A 13203-nucleotide genomic window follows, 5' to 3' on the forward strand; every position below is an offset into this window, starting at 1 on the left:
CATAGGAAAATTAGAGAGACTAAGAGAAAAACCAGGAGGAAAATAATAACTGGATTTGTCAATAGCTTGGATGTGGTTGAGAGAAAGGAGGCAGGCAGTCAAAAGTGATAACTGGTTATATCTCCAGATAGTTATATCTGTACAAGAGATTGGACAATACTCAGGTTTATGTCATTGATAAGTCAGACTGGATGGGTTAGGAAGCTGTAGTATGTTACCTTTCCTCCAAAACTTGATGTTCCTCTTGTGAATATATTATGACTTTGACTCTTATCAAATTTTAGTGAAAGGTAACATCAAGTAGTAATAAAAGCCCTCTAAATAATTTGCAATTGTGTTAACTTTTTTTTTAAAGGGGTTAAGTGCTTTACACATGATAGCTTTTGCCATGTTCTTCCAGTTAAGGAGCAGATAGAAAAAACTTAAACACAGCAAGACTGTTACATGCCAAAGATCACATAACCTGTAGGTACAGCCTATCATTAATCTAGTGCAATATTTTAAAATTCACTAGACTACTAAATGTAGTGATCAGTCAACGATGCACCTGACATACACCCTTCCTGTTTCATAAAAATCATCCTGTTAAGCTTTGTGGATTTATGCGTTTTAAACCTAATTGTTTCAAGAAATCGTCTAAAAACATTTTTGGTGCGGAGTGGAGTGGATACGCAGGCTCAGAGAAAAACTCAGTTTTCAGATCCTTGGCTCTTTTTCTACCGGTCCAAAAGGATAAATGGATACACTAGGCTGAAACGATTCAGAGAACCAGTATTAGGATGCTTCTATTTTAAAATGGTGAAGCAGCTTTTAAAAGAGAAAAGTATGTACAATTTTGCTCTCAGGCAAACTAGGGTTAAGGGAATCATTGCTGTTCAAAAAATGTTCTTGAGACATTGGTGTAAATTTTAAAAAATAATTTTTAAAAAGGAAAGCAATCGTATTCTGGAATTCCTCCCCCCACCCCCCGCCCTCTCCTAGAACTCCAACCCTCCAAATGGCTAAGTCGCATAGCTGAAAGGATTTTGCTCATTTTTTCCAAAACACTTCACATCTGGGTAGTCGCCAACCATGGAAAGTTTCAAGTAAATGTAACCTTTGGGAGAGGGCCGAGGCTCGTCTGGGGCAGCCTTCTCGGGACCGCGGCCCTCAGACGCGTCGCCACACGCCCTTACCCGATACCCCAGGGCCAGCTGCAAGCTTGGACCAGCCAAGCTCCGACGGCCCGGCCGGACGCCAGCTCCGGCCAACCCCAGTGACCGCCGCCCCCTCGGCTGTAGGGGCTCTTGCTCATCAGTCTCCCCAATAGTTCTAGGCCCCAGAGTCCCAGAGTCCATCTGCTTCATAAATGACGAGACTCCGAGACCCCAGCCCCAACTAGGGCAGCTTGGAGCCGGCTAAGCGAGAGGGAAAGGGCTACTCAGGAGCCGGGCCTGCCTCCCCTGCCTCACACGTCAGTTTGATTCCTCTCCCCGCCCCCCGCCGGTGCCCCGCCCAACTCTTCGCGCACCCCGCGCCGAGAGAAATTTGACTGCTGCAGTCACCAATCAGAAGAGGGGTCGAAGAGCTGAGCCAATCGGAGCAGGTGAAGGGGGCAGGCCGCCGGCCTCCTCCCGCCTCCGGGAGGGTGAGCGGGGAATGTCTCCGGCCCTCCCCCGCGCTTCAGCCTCAGTGCGGAGCCCTCAGCGGTGAGGGGAGGAGCGGCCGCGGACAGCTCCGGAGCAGCGGCGGCTGCGGGTGCGGGAGCGGAACCACACCCACGTCGCTGCCCCTGTTCTCTTTTTGCTCTCTCGTCGTCCTGCGGGAGACCGCGTTCCCGGAGGAGAGCGGCCGCCCACGCCCCGAGCATCCTCCCCTGTGCAGCGGGCGCTGACAGACCCGGCGGCATGATGCGGCTGCGAGGCTCCGCGATGCTGCGGGACCTGCTCCTGCGGTCGCCTGCCGCCGCCTGCGCCGCTCTGCGGCGGGCGCAGCCCTTGGCCACCTTGAGCCGGCGCCCCCGGGGCGGGGGACGCGCGGCCGCGGGCCCGGCGGCCGCCGCGCGGCTCTACCCGTGGTGGGGCGGGGGCGGCCGGCCAGCGGGGCCCCTCGCGCGGGGCCTGTCCAGCTCCCCCTCGGAGATTCTGCAGGAGCTGGGCAAGGGGGGCACGCCGCCGCTGCAGCAGCAGCAGCAGCCCGGGGCGTCTCCGCCCGCGGCCCCGCCGGCGCCTGGCCCCAAGGACGGCCCCGGGGAGACGGACGCGCTCGGCAACAGCGAGGGCAAGGAACTGGTGGCCTCGGGCGAAAAGTGAGTGTCTCCGCGAGACGGAGGAGGCCTCGTCCCGCGTGGGGCCCGGGCTCGGGAGGGGCCTGCGGGGGGGCGGGATGGGAGCGGAGGTTCGAGAAAGAGAAAGAAAGAGATGCCGGGCGGCCTGCGCCGTCTGCGCCATGTGATTAGGCCCGGCCCCGCCCGCGCCTTCCCCGCCCGCGCCCCTCGGCTCGGCCCACACTTCCCTTCGCCGCTCCCGGCGCGGGCCGCCCGAGGGGGGCCGCCGAGGGGCCGGAGGGGCCAGTCTGGTCCCCCGCCCCCCGCCCTGGAGCTGCGGCTGCCGGGCCCGCGCCGCCTGCTGCGCGCCCGGCTCTTGGCTGCAGCGCTTGGCGCCCGCCCAGCCCTTGGTGGCTGATGCCACACGAACGTCGCCGCCGAGTGACATTTAGGAGTCGGGCGTTGAGCACAGCTTCTGCCTCCCTGACTGGTCGCTTTTCCAGGCCCGAGTGCCCTCTCTGCCTGCCCTCCTTCCATCTCTCCCACCATCTCTTTTGAAGCCTAACGTTGCCCAGTATTCTTAATGTTTCTCGAGTGGCTTCTTCTGGCGTGTGGAGAGCCATCTGGGGCACCGGAAATACTCTTTCCGAAACGAGATGAGGAAAAGGGTCATGTGGCCGAGAAGATGGGGCACGCGGTACAGACCACCTGTTTGCGCTGGGGACCAGCTTTGGCCTGTCTGATGTCTTCCGTGAAATGGGCGCATTTTTGAAAATAAAAGTCAAAATAGCCAAGATGAAATGTGACGGGTAAAACTAACTCAGTGAAAAATCCGTGTAAAGTAGCTTTTGTAACTTAAGTTTTGGTAGGATGTTAGTTCGTCTATACCGTACAGTAGTTTAATCTTAAAATTGGTTTTTCTTACATAGTATGTGAAGCAGTTTCCTGGATATTTTGTGTAATATAAATGGACACAAACTTTGTTTTCCCAATGTGGGTAACAATTTACCTGTCTGCTTTCTTTATACCCTATTTTTCTGGCTTTGTGCTGACATTATGTGACCTGTTTTGCCTCTCTTTTACTTATGTTACTATTTCCAGCTTCAAAGTACCTTAAGTCAGACTGGACGTGTGATTCCTAAACTTTCAATCTCGGGCCTGCTTAACATTTCCTGTAATTGAAGTTGGCACTTTCTTAAAACATTCCAAACTAAAATTGTTTTCCCAGACTGAAAAATTTTATTAAAAAAAAACATCACTTGGTGATGGGCAGAATTTGTGGTATTCTGTGATAATGGTTTTGTGCTTCAAAGTAGCCTTATGACCATGGGCAGGTCATTTAACATCTTTGGTTAGATGACTCAAATCCTTTCAAATTCTAAAAAGCTGAACCTTTGTTAAATTTCTGCCTCTCTAATGTTTTTAGGGACTGGAATGTGTATGCTTAATCTTATTTGATACTCAGTTTTACCTAATATCCGGTTTACCAGACATGTAACTACTTTAAATACATGTGCCCAGAGTTACAGAATTGCAAAATGCAATTATTAGCATTTAAAAGTCCTTAAAGGTTATAGGATGGGAACTGCTTTTTTTCTAGTGAAAATATATCTTCCAGTCTGTCTCTCTTGTGCCTCTCTTTTTCTCCCCTTTGTCAGATAGGAAATTGAGCTCCTTTTGTGATTTACATGTTTCCCAGAAGCTTCTAGCTTCATTGCCTTCTAAATAAGAAATCATCTCTAAGCAATAACTTTGATTTATTTATTTTTTTGTGAGGAAGATCAGCCCTGAGCTAACATCCATGCTAATCCTCCTCATTTTGCTGAGGAAGACCGGCTCTAAGCTAACATCTATTCTAAGCAATAACTTTGAAACACTCTTTTGGCTAATACTTATTGACAACCCTCTGTAAAAAAGGTCCTGTCCTGTCCCCGCTAGTCCCCAAAGAAAACCAGTCTAAGGAGGGAATCCTTCAAGAATATTTGCTCAGGGCCGGCCCCATGGCTTAGTGGTTAAGTGCGCGCGCTCCGCTACTGGTGGCCCGGGTTCGGACCCCGGGCGCGCACCGACGCACCGCTTCTCCGGCCATGCTGAGGCCGCGTCCCACATACAGCAACTAGAAGGATGTGCAACTATGACACAACTATCTACTGGGGTTTTGGGGCGGGGGGGGGAAAGGAGGAGGATTGGCAATAGATGTTAGCGCAGAGCCGGTCTTCCTCAGCAAAAAAGAGGAGGATTAGGGTGGATGTTAGCTCAGGGCTGATCTTCCTCACAAAAAAAAAAAGAATATTTGCTTAGATGCCGTGGGAGTTTGAATTGCCAATAAGATAACCTTGTTAACCTTACTTCAAAGGAGTTTATTTTTTTGCCCCCAAAATTTGAAGTAATAACTAGATTGGTTCAGGAGCAATCCAAGTACATGATAATCCTGAGAGCTTTCAGTCAAGGTTATCAGGAGTGAACCCCAGCTATCTCCAATTTACATATAAAGTGAAGAGCACTGGCCTGAAGATTGAAAAAAAATTTTAATCTGGTTAAAGATTCCATTTCCTGAATGATTTGGTTTCCAAATGTAGCTTTCCTCCTTTGGCTCTTTCCGTTTTGCCTTTATGTGATAAACATTTCTCTTATTCTAGGAGGTAAGCTTCCCATTGATCCTGTTATCCTTTCTAATGCTCAGCTTCCAAAGCATAGGTCATCCCTCAGTCAGCAAGCCACCTGGAATGCCAGCATTCAGGACCCTGCCTGGTTTTATAGAGGATAATTAAATGAAATGGCCACATGAAAATTCAATGAGCTAACATTTTGTAAAAGGCTTAGGAAAATATTTGGCATATGTTAAATACTACATAACTGTTTATACAATAAGAATAAAATTGCTTCATTTATTGTCAACCTGACAAGGACATTGGCCTTTGAATTTTAGGCTCGCACATGAGAAATTTGGTTTTGTTTTTTTGTATCCAGAAAAAATTTCTCTTGAGAAATAGTTGTACTTCTTATATGAAACTACAATCATGTGCTGCGTAATGATGTTTCCGTCAATGATGGACCGCATATATGACAGTGGTCCCATAAAATTAGTACCATATAACCTAGGTGTGTAGTAGGCTATACCATCTAGGTTTGTGTAGGTACATTCTATGATGTTCGCACAATGACGAAATTGACTGACATTGAATTTCTCAGAATGTATCCCCATCTTTAAGAGATGCATGACTGTATGTGGTTTGCACTGTTTACCTTTTCGTCCTGCTTACCAGTAAGCTCAGAGTGAATTTAATACTTAACTATAGCAGTTTTATTAGTTCACATGGCTGGGATATTTGCTTTTCCTCCTTTCCTTTGTCGGACTTTATGTTTTATTAACCCTACCATATTATGTTCTGGAAGGAAGTGGGATATAAACAAGTTATCTACTTACCTTTGTTCCATAGCCAAATTCTTTGAACTGGTGTCATCATAGGCTATGCCATCTCCTTCAGCCAACTTGAATTCTGGTTTAGGTTCCTGGTTTAGGTTAAGATTTTACTACTGTCTTAAATATCTTGTGGAAAAATGTAATGGTCTTTGCTCAGTTTTCCCTGCATTGCACTTATTTAATTTTGTTACTGTCATTCCATTATTTTGAAAACCACTTTGCTTGGTTCCCTTCATTTTGCAAATTGTTTGCTCTGCTTTCCTGGCTGTTTTTGGTTTGTTCACTAGGTGAACCCTGAGGCTGAGGTCTTTGCTTCTTTCCCACTTGTTTGCCTTCTCGACAGCATATCCCTTCTCTCATCTTTGTGTAGGTAATACACATCTCTCATCCAAGTTGTGTTCTCACATTTGTCTCCACATATCTGATGGCTTAAATTTGAAATCTGTACCTTCATATCCATTCTTTTGTTTCATTTCAATCTATTTTGCATACTGTTTTGAGATTAATTATAGAATTTTAATTTCAAAGTATCACTCTTCTTCCAGAAAACCAATACGAACTGAAATGAGCGTTGTATCAAAGTCTCAAACCATGCTGTAGCGCTCAAGATTCTTGATTAACCTTTATGCCAAAGCTTGCCCAACATGGGCATTTTTATTACACTCTCTTCTCTCTCAAGCATACCATGCTTCATTTCTGTAAAGCCCAGAAATATATATCCTGTCTTAGTGAAGGGTCCCTGGGAAGGGTTGGCAGGTGGGGAAGAGAGGGCATTTTAAAGTTATTTTTTGTTTGGGTCTTTTATTGTTTAATTAGAAAGGAAAAGAGATATAACAGAGAAGGACTAGGCTGGGAAAATATCAGCACGTGTATGCTCTTTAGAAAATAGGTAATTCATACAGGGTACAATATTGAAAGTATTCCCTTAACACAACAATGAGATCATTTTTACTCTATCAGATTGGCAGATGTTAGGTTAAATCAAGTGATGCAAAGGGTGTGGGAAATAGGCACTCTTACATTGCTAGCAGAAGTATAAATTAGTTCAGCTATTTTGGAGGGCATTTTGGTAGTATCTGTTAAAAACTGCATACTTATGATGCAGTAATTCTATGTTTGCTCATCTACACGAAGTCATGTATTTTTAAAATATATTTTTAGTTAAATAAGCATAATTAAAAATATATTAAAATGAAAGTGCAAGCAAAAATGATTTCAGTTAGCTTCAGATAATATGCCTTTGTTTTGGTAGTTCATATTTGTTCTTAATAATTGGCAGGTGAGGGGCAAAGAAGCATTACATTGTATGCTGTGAGAACTGAATTTCAAAGTAAGATTAAATACATAGGCTTTTCAGCTAGGTCTATAAAAGACTAGTGATAATGAAGTTGAGACAGTATTTGGCAGATAAAGATAATGTATTTTGGACTTGAAAGACAGAACCTTATTGAAATAGGTGACAAATTCTATTATGATCCCTTAATAATACATTTGCTTTTAATTTGTAAAAGTGAACAATTTTACAATTCACTTGAACTAAAATCAAGATTAAGAGTATATTTAATTTTTGGGGGGCTTCTCATTGAACCCTGCAGTCATTTTATTTGTGATTTCCTCGATATCAAAAATTTTGGGGGGCCAGCCAGGTGGCATAGCAGTCAAGTTTGTGCGCTCCGCTTCGGCAGCCCTGGGGTCATGGGTTCGGATCCTGGGCTGGGACCAATGCACCGCTTGTCAGGCCATGCTGTGGGGGCATCCCATGTAGAGTAGAGGAAGATGGGTGTGGATGTTAGCCCAGGGCCAATCTTCCTCAGCAAAAAGAGGAGTATTGGCAACAGATGTTAGCTGAGGGCTAATCGTCCTCACAAAAAAAAAAATTTCTAGGAAACGGTTATCAGTGAGTTTTAGTTTTGTTTTAATGGGAAGTCATAACATACATCATAACATTTTTTGGCTGCCTGATGTTTACATTAAACTATGCTCATCTATTTAGCCATTGATACATCTGTACAAGATCTGTAATTAACACACTGCATGCTACTAATTAATATTTAAATGAAATTCGCTGAAAGAGCATGAATAAGATCCTGAAGTTTAGTCTCCTCGAGGTTTAGCTTCTTGTTTTTGGGCTTTACTGTTTTATGAAGAAGTTTGCCTACCTCAGAATCAACTAGCTCAGGAAATGACTACCAAATAGAATTCAGTCTTTTCTGTGAAGGGTATGTAGGGAAAAGTAATGGTGGGGGGGGGGGGCACTGTTTTAGTCTGAAAAAGATAAATGTCACTTGGAAGAGAAATTTGTTGAAGATATTTGTGGGTTTCTTCGAGTTTTAAAACATTATTTGAAATCAGTAAAAAGCTGTTCTACTTCCTTCTTGTGATGCTGAGGTGAAGAAAAATTATGGCTGTAGAAACTGAAAGTCTAATTGTAGGATTTGCATTCTTTAAGGTGCTCAATCTTTAACTCCTATATAAACCAAGGAGTTGCCTGTCTGTGCCTTTTCACCTTTTAAGTTATTTGCTAGTAAGAGGACTGCGTAAAGCTGAGTGAACAGATAAATTTATAAAAATGGTTGCTAATTATTGATATCTCTAAGTGAGGTAAATAGCTTTCCAGTTACTATGATTTTGTTCTGGAACCTACTCAGATAATAAAATTGCTTTGGTTATGAAACACGGTGCATATGACTGATTACTGCACTTGGTGATTTTTCTGACCGGCTACAGTGTAGTAGAAGCAAAATGTTACTGTGTCTTGGCTTCCTTTGGGAAGTATTCTCTGGTTGGTATGTAACATTGCTTACTGATCTCTAAAGAAATGTTTATAGTGAAAGCACTAATTTTAAATCATAGAACTATTGATATTGCATAATGAACAAAAAGTTGATAGCTTTCAGGATTTAGAAATATATTTTTTTGCCTACTAATTTCTGGTACTGGCCTCTAAAGAATATTTTAAAATTGTCATTTGATGAGGATATTTTGAGTGACACGGGCACTTCCTTAGATTCTTGGTAGAAGTTATTAAAGAGTACAGACTTTCTGAAGAACAGTTTTGTTTTGTTTTTTTGTGAGGAAGACTAGCCCTGGGCCAACATGCGTGCCCATCCTCTACTACTTTATATGGGACACCGCCACAGCATGGCTTAACAAGCAGTGCATCGGTGCGCGCCTGGGAGCGGAACCGGCGAACCCCGGGCCGCCGCAGTAGAGCGCGCACGTAACTGCTTGCTCCACCTGGCCAGCCCCCTGAAGAACAGTTTTTAAACTGTATGAAGAACTTTAAATATATTCATACCTTTTTAGGAATCTAGGCTAACAAAATAAACTGAGGTGTAGAAAGATTTATTCACTAATCTTTTTGGCACAGAATTATGCATATTAAAGAAAAGTGGGGAAAAACTTGTGTTCAGCGTTAGTGGAATGGTTAAGTAAATTATGGTATATTCATTTAAGAGTCTCTTATTCAGTCATTTTAAGATGTATACAGATACTTTTTAGGGATAGAAGAAAATATAATGTTAAGCCAAAAGTTAGGATGCAAAATTTTCTGTGTAATATGATCTCAAGTGATCTCAGGCTTTTAAAAAATGCTTAGAAAAAGTAATAGAAGGAAATAAGCTGAAATGATATTAGCAGTTGTCAGAATGGACATTGTTTTTCCTGCTTCTTTATAGTTGCTTTTAAGATTTCCCATTATGATTTCTATAATCAGGAACCACATCTGTTAAATTGTAAACTTGTAAATCTCTACTCCGCTGTCCTAGTCTGCTATCCTAATACCCTATTTCTGGTACGTGTAACAGTAAGTATCATTACATTGAAAAAAGTTACAAAAAAAGATTATGAATGGACATGTACAGCTTCTGTTTATCAGCATTATCCGATTGTATTCACTATTATCCTCAAACACCAAACTTTTTTATTTCTATTCTTGGTGTAAGTCTCCTTAGAAAATATTACATATTTTTCTGCCATATTAAAACACTATAATGAATAGAGTTTAACATTTTTTGTTCAACTTATGTTTACTACAAAGGAACATTTCTATACCATGCTTAAAATACACTGATACTCTAAGGCGAGTGTTGGCAGACCTTTTCTCTGAAGAGTCAAGTAGTACATATTTTTGGCTTCACAGGCTATCTGGTCTCTGTTAAACTCTTCACCTGTTGTAGCAAAGCAACCATAGACAATGCATAAATGAATAGACATGGCTGTCTTGCAGTAAAACTTTATTTACAAAAATAGATGTCCCCTGCTACAGTTTGCTGTTAGTGGCCCCTGCACTAAACTATATTTAATTGTGTAAGGTGTTCTGTAAATATCGCTGATTGGTTCTGCTTTGAATAAGTTTGTTGGTGAGTTTTTGTATCTTTTATCAGTTGCTACATCTTGTTCCTATCCTCCATGTTTCCACTTTAGCTATTTTCTCTCACTCTCACTTTCCTTACCCAATTTCCCTTAGCTTTAAAAAAAAACTGTGGTAAAATACACATACACAAAATTTACTATTTTAACCATTTTTAAGTGTACAGTTCGGTCGTGTAAAGTACTCTTACTTTTTTAAAGAACCCAGATAATTAAGCTTTATGTGTAAAATGTGTGTACATAGGTCCTTTATGTATACAGAGGTCCTGAGTGAGTGAAGTTCATGGTCTTTATTATAGGAATTTAGGAAGACATCTATTTTAGCAACTCAAAAACTGAGAATTAGAGTTGGACGTGACTTTAAAGGCATCCAATTCCACCTCATTTTACATATTTTATAAACTGGCCACAGATATTAAATGACCTAACCAAGTTCATACATATTAGGACTTATTTTGTTTTTTCATCTAACATTAGCAGATTAATAAAATACTTTATTGAATTGATTGCTTTTTTAGGTTTAGGATTGGAAGAGACCTTAAAAACCCATCTCCCCAGCTGATGTTTCTTTTTTCTCTTCTGTTATATTCCCTACAGGTTGTTATTCATCTCTGCTTGAATACTTCCTTAACAAGAGAGTCAGTCCTCTAGAAGGCAGCCCGTTCCATTTCCTGAGCTGTTTTGTTTTTTCTTATGTGTAGCTGAAGTTTGCCTTTGATTGACATCTACCTATATATATTTTAGTTATTTCAAAGAAGTCATCTCTAGTGTGGTAGATTGCAGTGATAGAATTCATATAATATCTATACTTTTACAACTAGAATGATTTATTAAGGATACTTGACTGAAGGAGTACGTGTTGGGAGGACTAACAGACTTCCACGTTAGGAACTTGATCTGCCCAGATCCTCATCTTCCCGTTGCAGACAGGCAGACCGCCCCCTTAGCTTAGACTTCTGAAGCTATGCACATGGACACATTGCCCTCAGCTGATGTGCACAGCCTGGCTACTTCCTCATGTAAAGGTGGCTTTTGTGCTTCTTGCTCTGGCTTGCTCTTGAATAAATTTCAGTACAGCCCAATCAAAACAGCAGCCCTAATTTAATATAATCTCATCCTCGCTTTGTACAGGATGCCGTTTTAACCAGGCAGAACAACAATTTAGTCATCTAACATAAGTAATTCCCCTATTAGCATTTTGGCTAGAAAGTCTTCAATGTGTAAGGAGTCTCATCTTTCATTATTCTGAATGAACTCCAGGTATTCCTCCTAAAATGGAGTGCCAGCAACTGAGCACAGTTGGTATGGCATAGCAGGAAGAGTCTGGGACTAGGAATTAAGGACCAGCTTTCTAGGACTAATTCTAGTCCAACCACTCAAGCATTGTGTGACATTGGACATGTTGCTTGACTTTGAGACTCTGTCCTTATCTGTAAATTGGGGACAGTTTGCCCACTTTGCTTTAGGGAATGGGGTTTTAAGATAAAACAACAGAAAGTCCTTTTTTAACAGTAAATCCTTAAAAGACATAAGATTTTATTTTTAAATTCCACCAATAATTAGCCTTGGGGCAAAATGACTTGGAGGATAAGCAGATTTTATCTGTTTGTCCGACTTATAATGGTATGTGGTCAGCCACCATCAATTCAACTTTCAACCTCACAGGTTTAATCTGCTCATTTGCTGGTGTTGATGGACACTTACTATCAGTCAGATCCCTCTGAATTCAAAATGATAAACTGATTTAAAAACAACTCCAGATATTTTTTTTCCTTTTCTCATTTTGCAGTTCTTATTAAAGAGTTGCTTTTCATTTTCATCCTTTCATTTGATAGTAGAGGTTTTTTCATTTACAAAATTTTGGACTGATGAAGGTGAGTTTGCAGTATTGCTCCTAATTACAAATTATAAATTTTCTTGATTTCTCCCACCCATCAAGGCAAAATTGAATGTTATTTTGTACTTCCTAATAGTTTTCTTACACTACTATCATAGTACTTGCCGCATTGCTGTAGTCTTGGCTCTCCTTCTAGATGGCAGCCTTACTTTATTCATCTTTATATCCCCATGCTTGGCACATAATAGGCTGTATAAGAAAAGTAAAAAACTTAGTGATGCAGCCAGCGCATGCTAAAAGAGTATAGCGAATCTGGTTGGGGAAAACGCTTTGAAATGATGGGAATGATTATTGATCTCTTAAAGGTTTAGGAAGAGAAAGGTTATAGACAGAAGGCATATATAGGTAAAAAATAAAAGTGCGATAGCAGGACTTATTTACAGGTCAGTGAGTCTAGTCAATTACATTGGTGAATTATAAGTGATAAATTAGACATAGATTGTACAGAGCCAGATTATAGAGAACTGAATACCAGACTGAGGAGTTTTAATTGTCCTTTGGTATTGGGAAACTAGTTGATCAGTAAAATAAATAAAGAGAGTGCCTCTTTTCATGTTGCAGGGGTTGGCCCTGAATTTAAACTCTATATGTAAATTTTCGGGGATGGTCTCCTGATTTTATTGGTTGATTTATATAGATCTCTCTCAACTCTGAAAATTAGGTATTTTAACAGCTCATAGGTAGAAACAGGCACCTTAATTCATATATTCTGTGCTCCGGCTGTTTGCTGTTCTTTGTAAACACCCAGTGAATGCTTACCTTCATGGCTTTGGTGGTTTTGTTTCCTTTGCTGGAAATTGCTTTCTGTTGCCGTGTTTCCAGCTCCTACCCATCTTTCAAATCCAGCTCAAGTTCCACCTCCTCTAGAAAAGCTTTACCCTGTTGGTCCGCAGTGAAGTAATTTTTCAGTGATTGGATCCCATAGTTCGTTTCTTGTAAGTCCTTGTTATGTACATCTTCTCTTTCCCTCTTAGACTGTAAGCAATGGCTAACATAATGCTGTACATATTTTAGATGCCAGTTAACTACGTGGGATTTTTCTTTTTCATTTTTTTAAAGAAAGCATTTTTATTTTTTAGGCAAGTATTTTATGAGGGTAAAGTAGGGGAAGGAATGGGTAAAAGAAGGAACAAAATAATGGTGAAAAGATCTTAAAGGCAGAAATTAGAAAGGAAATGAGGGGGCCGGCCCCGTGGCTTAGCGGTTAAGTGCGTGCGCTCCGCTGCCGGCGGCCCGGGTTCGGATCCCGGGTGCGCACCGAGGCAC

General features: G+C 41.8%; 1 protein-coding gene across 3 annotated transcripts in view; it reads left to right on the forward strand.

The window, feature by feature from the left end:
* The first annotated feature begins 1679 nt into the window (after positions 1-1679).
* The window catches only part of GLS (glutaminase), an 81077-nt gene continuing 69553 nt past the window's right edge, over positions 1680-13203 (forward strand). The window contains exon 1 of one of the 3 annotated variants that reach the window (XM_087435503.1): positions 1680-2287. In XM_087435503.1, the coding sequence (XP_087291629.1) occupies positions 1887-2287 (401 nt within the window). In that variant the 5' untranslated portion in view covers positions 1680-1886. The remainder of the gene's footprint in view (positions 2288-13203) is intronic. The other 2 variants (XM_087435505.1, XM_087435504.1) reach the window with 2 other exon arrangements.

The sequence above is a fragment of the Ceratotherium simum genome, chromosome 9, assembly GCF_057802395.1.
Source record: "Ceratotherium simum simum isolate JZ-2026a chromosome 9, ASM5780239v1, whole genome shotgun sequence".
Lineage (NCBI taxonomy): Eukaryota > Metazoa > Chordata > Mammalia > Perissodactyla > Rhinocerotidae > Ceratotherium > Ceratotherium simum.